The sequence below is a fragment of the Trachemys scripta genome, chromosome 7 (genome assembly GCF_013100865.1).
Source record: "Trachemys scripta elegans isolate TJP31775 chromosome 7, CAS_Tse_1.0, whole genome shotgun sequence".
NCBI classification, from domain to species: domain Eukaryota; kingdom Metazoa; phylum Chordata; order Testudines; family Emydidae; genus Trachemys; species Trachemys scripta.
The window spans coordinates 17,817,659-17,830,919 of NC_048304.1; the positions used below are offsets into that span (position 1 = coordinate 17,817,659).

General features: G+C 43.2%; 1 protein-coding gene across 6 annotated transcripts in view; it reads right to left on the minus strand.

Annotated features, from left to right (window-relative positions):
* The window catches only part of RAD18 (RAD18 E3 ubiquitin protein ligase), a 115,883-nt gene that overhangs the window by 88,926 nt on the left and 13,696 nt on the right, over window positions 1-13,261 (minus strand). For all 6 annotated transcript variants that reach the window (XM_034776480.1, XM_034776482.1, XM_034776481.1 and 3 more), the window contains exon 5: window positions 804-1,162. In XM_034776480.1, the coding sequence (XP_034632371.1) occupies window positions 804-1,162 (359 nt within the window). The remainder of the gene's footprint in view (window positions 1-803; window positions 1,163-13,261) is intronic.

A 13,261-nucleotide genomic window follows, 5' to 3' on the forward strand; every position in this document is an offset into this window, starting at 1 on the left:
CAATATGCCTATATGCATATCCCTCAACTGCATTATAACTACACCTTAATACACTTCACGTGGGTCAGGGTGAGCAAGGATGTGAGAGCCAGAAAGAACATAGTGATTAGACAGCAAACATCTTATGAAAAACAATAATTTGAAACTAAGTTTGCTATGTAATCCTAAAGTGCCTTAAAAAAAAGTCCTGTGTTTTTATTAATAACTTTCTTAGAGTTGAATTACATATTAATCATTTGGTGCTGGCTCAAGTCCCCCCATGAAGTATGTTTTTAATGCAACATCATCCTGATTAAGCAGCAGCCGCCAATGCCATTCAGTACCCTCAAAGGGTATGTCTACACTTCAGTTAGACACTGCGGCTGTCCTGTGCCAGCTAACTTGGGCTCATGGGGCTCAGACTAATGGGTTGTTTAATTATGGTATAGATATTTGGGCTCTGGCTGCAGCCCAAGCTCTGAGGCCCTCCCACCTCAAGAAGCCCTAGAGCCCAGACTCCTGTCCAAGCCTGAACGACTACACTGCAATTAAGCAGCCCCTTAGCCCAAGCCAGCTGGCATGGGCCAGCCCTGGGTTTTTCCTTGCAGTGTAGACAAACCCAAAGATGTCCCAATAATGCAGCCGTCTGGATGAAGCACATCCCAATTAAACATAGCAGAATGTAAATATGTGCACCTTTCATCTCAAAGTAATACAGAGAGATTAATTAAGCATTTTAAGGCAGGCAGTCTATATCTGATATTGGCGACAAACAGAGTAGAAGACTGAAGCATGGAATGAGAAAGACAACATAGGCAACTCACCTTTTGTAACTACTTTCATTACAGATGTAGAGGGCTTCTCAGGATTTCTCATGCCTTCGGGACTTGTGGCTGCCATCCCTTCACTGACCACATCATGAGTCTCTGCAGAACTACAACATCTATTATCTGTTTCTTGTTCATTGTTGCAACCTTTATAGTCCACCTCAGCAGCTACAGATGTCCTTTTAGGGGTCTGAGTGTTTTCCTTTATCAAGAAATGGTCTATAAGTTGTCTGTCTTGTTTTAAAGCTGAACCAACCATGGAACCCGCAGCATGACCTTTGCCAGTAGAATATTTGGTATAGTTTGTTGAAGGAGAAACTGGTGATGAATCCAAGACCAACTCAAACAGTTGCTGCCTAGAAATATCCAAAAGGTAAACATATAATTAGATAAACATAATATTATTGGGTCCCTCTGACATCCTTCCCTCTACCCTTCTTTGGGAAAAAAGCAGGGAGTAAAGAGAGTAGGGAAGCTTCCTAAGCTCTAGTTACAATTCTTTGTCATTCCCCTGCCTGTTAACAAGACACAGCTTGAGAAATCCACCTCCTCGTGTGAAATAGGAAGCACTCTCATTCAAGGGTTCAGAAGAATCAAAGAACTCCTTACAAATAAGAAGCATCCAACTCTTCCAGCAAAGAGAACTTACTAAACATTAATCAAGTGTAACCACAGAATCTACAGACAGAGCTAGTGCCTCTGTGGCAGCTCAGAACTCTGTGAAGCTAAAGCACAGTGAAAACGCTTAAGTGAAAACTGCTAAAGAACCCTGGGAAAGACCCTCCTTGCTGCTCTAGGCCTTTCATGCTGCTGAAGAAAATTAAGATGTCCATTAGCGTTCCAGAGCTGGCCTTGGGAAACTTCTTCCTGACACAGGTTTGCACAAGGCAGTTTATATATTGCCCAATGAGGCCACCACACTTCAATCCCCCACACAGGGGGCCAAGGGACATGTTACAGGGTGTCAGGTTTCAGAGTGGTAACCATGCTGGAATTCTGGGTGGCACTTTGACCATAGGCAGTTGCGAACAAGCTGTGGTAATCCCCAGGGCTGTCTTACGTTATATGAAGGGTCTCATTGGCCCCTACCACCATCTCAGAGCTGCTTGTTTTTGTGCTGCACTTCTTAGAGAAAGGCAATATAAATATTACACCCCTTAAAGGCAACAGTGAAACTAACAGGAATCAGGTCAATTTCATTCTGTTCAAGATTAGGAAAGCTTTGAATAGTAGCAGAGGCAGCCACTGGTGCTACCTGTAGACAATAACTCATCAATTGAGGCTAAAGAAATACAGAGTAGAGGAGTAGTATCTATTTTACAACTACCTGAAAATTGAAGGAAGGCCACAGGAAGCCACAAAGGGGAGCACACTTAATTAGCAGAGCCATGCAAATGTGCACACTGCACTCAGGGGCGTGGCCAGAGGTGAGCCTGGAAGATGGCAGTGGGATGAGGTGGGGGCAGTGGGGTGAGATGGGAGGTGGTGATGGGGGAGCTTGGGGCACACAGGGCTGCTGCGGGGCAAGGCGCCTCTCTCACGGCCCCAGCCCCGGGGCTGCTGCAGCGGGACGAGGCGCCTCTCCCCCAACCCAGGTGCTGCTGCAGGGAGAGAAAAAAAGTATGAATGCAACAGATATTTTTGAGGTGGCATGGAAAAGGAGAAATAAAATATAAATGGAATAGGTAGAGAATATGAGGTAGGAAAGAAAGAGAAAAGGATAAAAGGAAAAGAATGTCACTAGGGACAACACAAATGCACCATAATCTATTATAAAAATAAAGGGGGGAAATGGTGTTAAGTCTGGAAGGAAAAAGATTTTTTGGTTTGGGTTGGATTTTTTGCAAAAACAAGAGGAAGACAAGTAAGTTACATTTTTAAATGTATCAAACTGGCTGGCAATATGTTACATTATATCAAAGTAAACAGCATACAACTGTTCCAATCCTTTAAAAACGGAAGGGAACAGAGGTATCGGGTATTTATTTTTATTCTTACTTGAAGTTGCAGGATTAGTATCTTCAAGCGACAGATATAAGCCTATGCGTACTAGCATTCTGCATCAATAACTCAAGAAACAGTCAGGGACCGTCTCAAAAACAATGTCATTACACCAGCACAGTCTTTTGATAGAATGTCAGGGTTGGAAGGGACCTCAGGAGGTCATCTAGTCCAACCCCCTACTCAAAGCAGGACCAATCCCCAGACAGATTTTTGCCCCAGATCCCTAACTGGCCCCCTCCTCAAGGATTGAACTCACAACCCTGGGTTTAGCAGGCCAATGCTCAAACCACTGAGCTATCCCTCCCCCCAATAGATTTCTCTGTATTCATCCTCTGCATAACCTGAGAATTTCTCCTCCTTGGTAAAGATTATGACTGTCCATTCAACAGAAAGTTCCCATTAAAGAAAGAACAAGTAACAATGTCCAATTCGAGACATTCTTATACTAGGCCAACTAGTTAGACTATTTTTATTAGTTGTTTAAGGTGCAGCAACTGCACAAGATCCTTTGGTTAGTTGGTTTTTTTAAATCCATACTTCTGCCACCAGGTGAATCTGCAATACTACTAGTCAATGGCTCTTGCATTAATTTAAGGACCACATTAATGTAAGGACCACAGTTACCACTCTCACTGAACCTGTTAGGCCATGTACCATTGGTATAATTGCAGCAGCTATTTAAGAGACATACAGAGAAGCCAAAGATCTCATTCTGATTTTCCTGCACTACAAAATTTAACCTTACACTGGCAAATTCACATTTACAATAGTCCCAGGGCACGGTGAACTTCTACAGCACAAACAAGAGAGTCAAGAGCAATTAACTGTGGCAACAACAAATGTTTTGCTGTCTGCTCTCAAACAGATGTGGTCTAAGTTTCTACTGGTGAAAGGATTGTTAGTCCATGACAGACATGCAATACCAGAGAACACTAGCTACTGTTGTCACAGGACTAAATTCAGGAAAAATAAGAACTAGCTGGTTCTGAACATAGTGAAATTCACCTCGTGCAGAGTGTTTTTATGACTCACTTATGCTCCCTGTTAGAAGCTTACATGGGCGGTTAATTTCATCCTAAAAGATCAGAAAACTATGAGACAGTATATCCATTTAAAGCCTTAGGCATGAACAAAAGAACATTATAATTCATATATGGGAGACTAGGACAAGACAAGTGCAGATCACTGTACAGTAATCTTCAAATCAAGAGTAATATGCTGAAATTGTGTAAGATTTGTCATACAGTGGACTGCTACATCCTACACCAAAGATGCAAAGAAATTAGACACCTATTATTCATAAATATTTAGGCACAGTTCACTCCATCAGTGTGTCTTGCCAACGGCACAATTTTCGGGGAGGAGGTGAGCAGAATAGCGGGAAAGAAAAGAAGGTCAGGGGAAGATGTTTTTCTTACTGTCACATAAAATGCATATTTCTTCAAAATCAACCATAAACACGTATTCACAGTCAGCAAACATTCTTTTCAAATTGTTCTTTTATACAGAAATCGAGCCGGTACCATTCCCTCCACTGCAGCAAACTAAACTATGTGCAATTCAGATAACATAAAACAGATCAGAAAAGATAATCATTTGGCTTTGTAACACAGATCAGCTCTCTCATGTTATTGCTGATGATAAAAAACTTCTAATATGTTCTTATTGGTGAAATATCTAAAAGATTACCTAGTGGCCCATAACTCAGTTTTCTTACACGATAGAGCTGAATCTATTTCTCCTATCTTTTCAACTTATTGTTTCATGTCATAGATGTCACAGTCCCTCAACAAAACAATGTGGTTTCCTATTTAAAAAAATAACGGAGACAGGATTATATTTCTTTACAGTTTGGAGAGGTTCCAGTCCATGGTTGACAGATGTCTGAATTAAATTCACTCTTCTGATCAGCTTACCGACTCACCAAACTTTAGACTGATAAATATTAGGAAAAGAGTAAAATATCTTTCCAGCGAAAGATCAATATACCTGCCTACAGCTTGTAATGTCTCATTTTAGTAAGATTATAAACTCTACTGGGAAGGTATCATCTTGTATCTCAGTGTACAGTGGCTAGAACAATAGGTCCACAATCCTACATAAATGCAACTAAGAGATACTAATGTACAGACAACTATCCTGTATGCAGTTTTTGTTAACTCCAGCTCCCATCCTAAAAATGTGTTCTGGTATAAAGTAGGCATCAATGCAAGGGACAATGATTGGGGGGAGAGGGGGGGAAGAACACAAATTGCTTCTAAAAAATAAATACAAAAACCTAGTTTCTCTATCAATAAAATGGGCTAAATTCTATATTAACTATAAAACCTGTCTAGGAGAACCACATATTTTCTTAAGGAAGACAGAAAAAGAAGCTTGTATAAACTCATTTCCTCTACTGAAATACTAATACCACTCCCCAAATAGTATTGGATAAAAATATAAATATATATAATATATAATAAATATAATGTAATCTAAAGAATATATATATATAATTTTTGAAGGATGGATATATATATATATATATCCTTCAAAAATTACATCAATTACCCAAACTGAACTGTGAACAACAATCAAGTATATTCTCAGAGTTCTCTCTCATGTTGAGTTAGATAATGAAGACTTAAAACAGACTTTTTAAAGACATCGATAACCAAACTTTAGACTACACACAATAGAAAGAACTTTACACCTTCACAATTCAGACGTCCATGCTATGACTACTATATTTTAACTTGTGTACCAAAACACAAATGGATCAGGTCAGTCTACACTTATTTTGTGGGAGAATCAAAATACCGTTACTAAATTCCAGAAAGGAGACAAAAGTCACACAATGGGATTTTCTGAGTCAAATGTTTTTTGACAACATATTACAGCTACATTTAGCTGTGTGGTGACATCTAGTGGCTATATTTTGTGTGTGACGAACCAAACAACATCCCCAACACAATGCCAAAATCTAATGAAAAGTCACTGGTATGTTTGGTTGTAAATACAATATAGCCCCATTTACCTGAACCAACACTACTTGAAGCTTTCTTTATTATTAACTGTCACCACCTTCTCTTCCCATCTATTGAATCCCAGTTATTCCAACTTCAAATTATCCCTAGTGGTTCTGACAATAGTTGCTCCAAGTGGTTTTGACAACTAGGATTATACTGCAGTTTCATTTGTCCCTCCAAACCAGGAGTGGGCAACCTTTTTGGCCTGAGGCCACATGTGGGTGGGGAAATTGCATGCAAGGTCATGAATGTAGGGCTGGGGCAGAGGGTTGGGATGCAGGAGGGAGTGCGGGGTGTGGCAGGGGGTGCGGTATGCAGGAAGGGGTTTAGGGAAAGTGGTTGGGGCAGAGGAGAGCTGCAGGATGTATGAGGGGGCTCAGGGCAGGGGGTTGAGGTGCAGGAGGGGTGCGGCAGGGGGTTCACGGCAGGGGATTGGGGTGCAGGGGGTTGCGGGGTGCGGCAGGGGGCTCAGGACAGGGGGTTAGGGTGCAGGAGGAGTTTGGGGTGCGGGCTCCGGCCCAGCACCGCTTACCTTGAGCAGCTCCGGGGTGGTAGCGGCACACAGCGGGGCTAAGGCAGGCTCCCTGCCTGTCCTGACACCGCGCCACTCCCGGAAGTGGCCGGCATATCTCTGCAGCCCCTGGGGGAGGGGAGGACAGAGGGCTCTGTGTGCTGCCCTCATCTGTGAGTACCTCCCCCAAAGCTCTCATTGGCCGCGGTTCCCCATTCCTGGCCAATGGGAGCTGCGGGGGGCAGTGCCTGCAAGCAAGGGCAGCATGTGGAGCCCTCTGCCCACACACACCCCTTTTCCCCAGGGATGTGATGCTGGCCGCTTCCGAGAGCGGTGCGGGGCCCACAGCACCATGGGGGTGGCAATCCTGCAGGCCAGATCCAAAGCCCTGATGGGCTGGATCCAGCCTGCAGCCCGTAGTCTGCCCACCCCTGCTCCAAACCCAGAAGGCAGAAAGGCCAGATACAAGGCTACCATATAACTAATGCCAAGTATCAGAGGGGTAGCCATGTTAGTCTGTATCCACAAAAACAACAAGGAGTCCGGTAGCACCTTAAAGACTAACAGATTTATTTGGGCATAAGCTTTTGTAGGTAAAAAATCCCACTTCTTCAGATGCAACTGAAGAAAGCTTATGCCCAAATAAATCCGTTAGTCTTTAAGGTGCCACCAGACTCCTCGTTGTTTTCATATTACTAATGGTAATGCTCACTTTCTGTCACACCCAGATTCGTAAATTTCACCTAGAAACTGATTCAAGTGGTAAGTACTGGTTTGACGCAGTAAGATTGCATATTTGAAATTGCAAACATAATGCAAAGTGTATATAACTATAAATTAAGAACGACTTTTACCCTCAGCTAAATTATCTATGATGTGTTTTATAATTTTAACACAGCAGCATATTATCCTATCTGAAAGGTTACAGCCTCATAACTGGGAAACCTTAGTTTGAGAATGTGTATGGTCTCTAGTTTTAAAGGTATAAAGAGGAGCCAACAAGATCTGTAAAAAATCAACATCTCACAACCTTTCACTGTTTTAACCCTTACATCTCCATCCTTCCTACTCTTTGTTTATTGTCATCTTCCTGTGTTATGTCTAATGTAGATTATAAATTCTTTAGGGCAGTGAATTTCTCTTTTGTCTGTAAATTGGTGTATATACCTATGGTTCCATGTAAAGAGCTTGCCCTGTCTAGGTGCCCAGTGGCAGTAGGCATAGCTTTAATAAATGTCACACAATACCTGGGGAAACTTGTACAGAGCACTCTCTAAGATGCACAACGTAAATAAAAGCAAAACCAAACGAAATCATATAGCAAAAGTACACCACAAGTTCCTTCTTATATCAGGAGATCCTGGATCCCACTGATCATAAGCACATTTCCCTTGCACAAGTGTTTATGAGTGCGACAGGGTTTACTTGCCCCACATTGGAGCGGAAGGGGTTAAGGCAGCACTCTGAGCAGCGGAAGCCATGTCCCCTCGACCCTGCTGGGCATGCTCCAACTGCTGCTACAGTATAAAAGGGAACAGCCTATCTCAGTCTGGGCTGACTGCTGAGGAGGAAGGATGCACCTTGCTGTCTCCAGCCAAGGAGCAGCCAGCATCCCAGACCGTGGGAGCAGGAGATTCTGAGACCCTTGTAGGTGCCCAGGTACCTGCAGACGCCCCAGGGAGATTGCAGTCGCCACCCAAGGAGACTCCAAAGACACCCCGACTTCAACTACAGGAGTCATGGTAGGAGGTAGCCCAGGGAGAAACTAGCCAGTGTCCCTGCAGTAGTCGGCGTGTTGTGGGCAGAATCCGTGATTTAGGGGTGAAACCATTCACCACTACCAGGGCCCTGGGCTGGGACCCAGTGAAGTAGGGAGGGCCTGGGTCCCCCTACCCCAGCCACCCACTTTGGGGGGCAGCCCAGCAAACCCCCTCCTACTGACTCTGCCCCTTGGGCCACACTTCCCCGCAGACCAGGAGAGTCCTGCTGACACCAGCCATTGAACCACGCAGCCCTGAGGCTGAAGGCAGCCATACTGACTTAACCACTGCGCTACCACGCCTTTGCCCCACCCCTAGCGTGATGGAGTATACTTGCCCCGCAACAATGAGATAGCAAATAAAGAGAAGTGGGTGAGAACTCACTGCTTCCAAATAAGAATTCAGGAGAGGAAAATGGGTTAAGCCTCCTAGAGAACAATTACATGGGACAGATATAAATGTATGGCATGGTATTTATAACCCACACATACAAATTCTCCTGAAAGTGTACATCTATATAAAAAATTACAGCGCTTTCAAATGGCAATTATCTATATGGGGAAGGGGGGGGGGTTATTTCCTCTCCTGGATAACAAGTATTCTTGACTAGAAAACACAGCCATCACCATCGGGGTGGTGGAGGGAGTTCTCTCTTTACCACATACATAAAGAACAATGATCATTTTCAGTTCAGACCAAATACATTTTCTGTTTATGTGATACACAAATTGACTGACCACCTTCACCCAAATGACTGCTATTATAGAATAAGGGCTTGTCTTCACTGCCTTCCTAGTGCAACGTATAACTCAAGTTTTGCCCCAACTCAATTCCTGTCCACACACAAAGATCTATCGCTCAAGTGAAGTGGTACCTGAAGTTCAAGCTAACTGGCCTATCAGGAGGCATGGGCTGAAGCTCCAGAGCAGCGTATGCTCTCACGAATAATGGACTAGGGATGCAGCAGGTTGAATGATAACCCACCAACTACTTCTCGAATCACTCTGTGTGACTCGAGTGTTGTTTCTCAGTTGGCTGCTCTCTCTCGAGCTAGAAGAGCTCAAGTGAAATAACTTGACCGTATTCACTTCAGCTGATGGTTGTAGTAAAGACAAGCTCTAAGGCAGATGAGCTTTTTTTAACCACATCACCCCAAGTTTTTATTTCTGAGTAGTTTGGAAACCACTGTTCTTACTGCCAATGATGCAGCTCAGCACTGTTAACACATAAGGGCAGCATCAACAGCAGTCCATTTTACCCTCCGAGATCCACAATTCATTTTCATGCCTCATTCAAAGAGTGGTAAATTTTGTCCCTAGAGCATGGTCCAAATAACCAGGCTGTGAGCTGGTGAAATCCAAGAAGGCTGGGGAAAGGCTGTTCTTCAGCCACAAAAGTAGCCTCAGGGCTGCAATTGCCCCCAAAGGGGGGCACTCCCTTGTCCCCAAAAAGTCCAGTGAATTGGCATGTAGCCTGCCCCTTCCCCCAAAACTCCCTCTCCTCCAGGCAGTTACAGGGAGATCATGTGGAACACAGTGCTATGGGATGCAGTCCCCAAAAAGACTCCCCACCCAAAGCAGCTTCTTATGGCTTATCTACGCTACTGCTTAAGTCAATGCAACTTACGCCTCTCAGGGGTGTGAAAAACCATCCCCCGTGCAACATAAGTTACATCGACTTAAAGTGTCCTCCAGAGACACTCTCCTGACAACATAGCTTCCGCCTGTCGTCGAAATGGAGTAATTATGTTGACAGGAGAGCACTCTCCCATTGATGTAGCGTGTCTTCACCAGATGCACTGCAGCAGCACTGATGTAGTGTGGTAATGAAGACAAGCCCTCAGAATCCTTCTCATACACCTGTGCTGTGGAACTATACCAATTCAGAGCCCTCTACCCTGTTTCCCCGAAAATAAGACATCCTCCGAAAATAAGGCCTACTTACAGTTTTGCCTCTCGTTGTAATATAAGGCATCCCCCCGATAATAAGACCTCCCCGATAATAAGGCAAAAAAATGTGTACCGTATTCTTCTTCATTGAAAAATAAGACATCCCCTGAAAATAAGACCTAGCGCATCTTTGGGAGCAAAAATTAATATAAGACACTGTCTTATTTTCGGGGAAACAGGGTATATCCACCTAGTGGGGCAGGAGTCACTGCACACAGTGGGCAGTTCGCAAACATTCAGAGGCCCACATCATCCTTATTAGGTCCCCCATCCTGCAAACACACATGGGCTTGAAGTTAAGCACAAACAGAAGAATTTGCAGGATCAGGGCCTAAGACTTTTTAGAATTATTATGATTATTCCTTTCCATGCCCATGCACACTCTGACCTTGGAGCAGAAGCTTTTATTCAGCATTTTCCAAAACGTGCTTGCAACATTAGCATTTTTCTTTCCTAAAGGCCTGTTTAAGAGAAATATTTGAATTTTGTGGCACACACAATATTTATTTATTTAAGCCCTAAAAATGCTGAGCACCTGGGCTCAAACTGAAATTAATATAAGCTGCAGGTGCTTGGCACATTTGAAAGTCAGGCACTTGAGAGTGGTTTTCTTTTACGGGGGGGGGGGAGGAGTAGGAAAGGGTGTCTTGCACAAGCCACTGCAGGACAGAAACCGGCCCTGTGTATTATAAAATGGGGGTGTAAGAGCTGGATGAGCACAGTCCACATGCAGCAATATTCCCTCTGGGGTCACCTTTGGCTGCAGAGGAACTGCCATGTCAGGCCATAAACGAATGACTACTGCAGATACTTTCGTTTTTACAACTGCAGTCACCTCACAAGCAGTCTCCTAGCTCCTGCATGTGATTTCAAGATCACTTACAACTGATTAAGAGATTACTTACAGAACTGTAAGCCCAGTCTCAAAAATATGTAAATGTAAACTGTGTATCCCAGTGATGCATTCATTCTCTTGCATGCCTGAGAGTAACATACAGGAGAGACTGGTAGTCTTGAAGCAAACCAGGTGGTTTCTGTTCTTGCACGCATCAGCTGAGAGAGCTTTTTTTGGCAAGTATCATACACAACACCACCACATTAAAATTAAGCAAGACTCCCCACTAACAGAACAGATTTCTGGCTTAAGAACACCACTGCCCTGAGGAACCACAATTGCTTTGCCATATGCTTCTCATACTTTATTCAGAAGGCCTCTAAGGAACCCATTTTGTTTCCTCTCTGATGAACTGCCCTGTCCACAGCTAGCACTAAACATGTGCACAGCTTAATGACACTGCTCTTTATACATCAGGACAGAGCCAATCAGTTCCCATCCCCTTAAAGCTATATGCACATCCGTTTCCACACATCAAGGATGAATAACCATCCTTTCCACACACTAAACCACATGGGGGCGAGAGAAACAATCACATTTCTACACAGTAAGAACACTGCGTCTTTCACCAAGCCATTACAGCCCATCATCATCATTTCACACAAAGCTCTCTCCAACTAGGCTTTTCTATGGCCTGATCATAGCACTTAGGCTCCTTCAGCAATCTACCCACACATGGAGGTGACTGGGGAAACACCCTCATCCTTTGTTTCCCTATTGCCTTCCAAACACTCACTGAGTGTCCAAAAATCAACTACCAGTAGTTATTGCAGTGTATCAGAGACCAGTTGTTCCTGTGCTTTCTAGCCATTATATTTCCATGAAAGGAGGCTACTCTCCTTTTAGCCACTGTCTATCCTAAGCACTGTAAGGGCTCGTCTTCATTGCCAAGTTAACTTGAGTTATAAGTCCAGTGTTACCCTTAATTCAGTCCCATCCACACTCAAAACCCCTTAACTCATGACTGTGGTGCTTTTTGTCTGAATTGGCTGGCCCACATAGGGGCATAGCCTAGCACAACTTGTCAGCTGCTAATATGGCCTCTCTGTAGTATAAACGCAACCAATTCAGTGCTTCTAGTCCTCCAATACCTTTCCACAATACCCCCTTCTACTCTGTGTACCAAGAAAAGACAGACAACTTCTCCCATAATTCACTAGGAAGAGTCCATAGAGCAGTTCAGCTTCCTGAGGCGCTACACATCATGGGTTATATCCCAGGAAGTCTTAGCACCACACAAGTGAGTACAAAATGGGCCTGGCCTATTTCCCCACCCTCACCCTTCTTGTCCTCAGTAAACAGCTGAATAATTCTGCACATACTTTCTAAAAAATATAAGGCTGAAAAACTTCAGCTTAAAAAGGTGAATTGGGAAATTATAAGAGTCTCAAAAGACATCTCAGAAAAGAGCTTAGGAATAGTAAACTATAGTTAGCTTCTTTCTATTGTGTGTGCACAGAAGGACAAAGCACTAATTATTCATTAAAATTGGAAAAATGGAAAACAAATAAACTTATCCCTTTAATGAATCTGATGCAATTCTACTGCAGAGACTTGCAAACAAAGGTATTACTGAGGGCTTGTCTACACAGTGCATTAATCTGCACTGGAGGGGTGTAAATTCTAGTGTGCACTAGCATGACACTAATTGGCCCATGTAGACCCTGCTGGCACACATTAAAAGTTCTTTAGTGCACACGGATATAGTCCTATTTCACACTAGACTCTCTCTGGCGTAGACTAATACATGATATAGACAAGCCCTTACATAATCTTCCAAATATAACTTTGGCTCAAAATTCAGTACTTCCACTAATTTAATGCATTTGAGGTCACCTTTCCAATTAAAATATTTTATGATGCATATTCCTATTCTATGCCTCAAGACACTTCCTGCAACCTGACAGTCATCAAAGAAAAATATTGATATTAGAAAGTGATTTTGGGAATTCACAGTAACCACAAAGGTCAGTAAGGAACAATATTCAGTATTGATGCACTACAAGTACACCTTTCCCCTCTGTGAAATGGTTTTTTCAAGGCTGTTTTACATGCTTCCCAGGTTAGTAGAGGACACTACTGTTTTGGTCTACTGATCCAGCTCTATGTTGAGAAATTTCAAGTCACAAGGGGGAAGACTATTAAACCACTGTGAACTATAAGATTTATATTGATTCATCAAAGCAGTCAAAAGAAATTAAGGTTTAAGATTCAATATAATGGATCCAAGTCAGCACTGCTTGTTCCCTGAAAAATTAAATCCTAATAAAAAAAAAAATCCATTTGTCACTAGAGAGAAAGTGCAAGCTCAAATATTGGAATTGT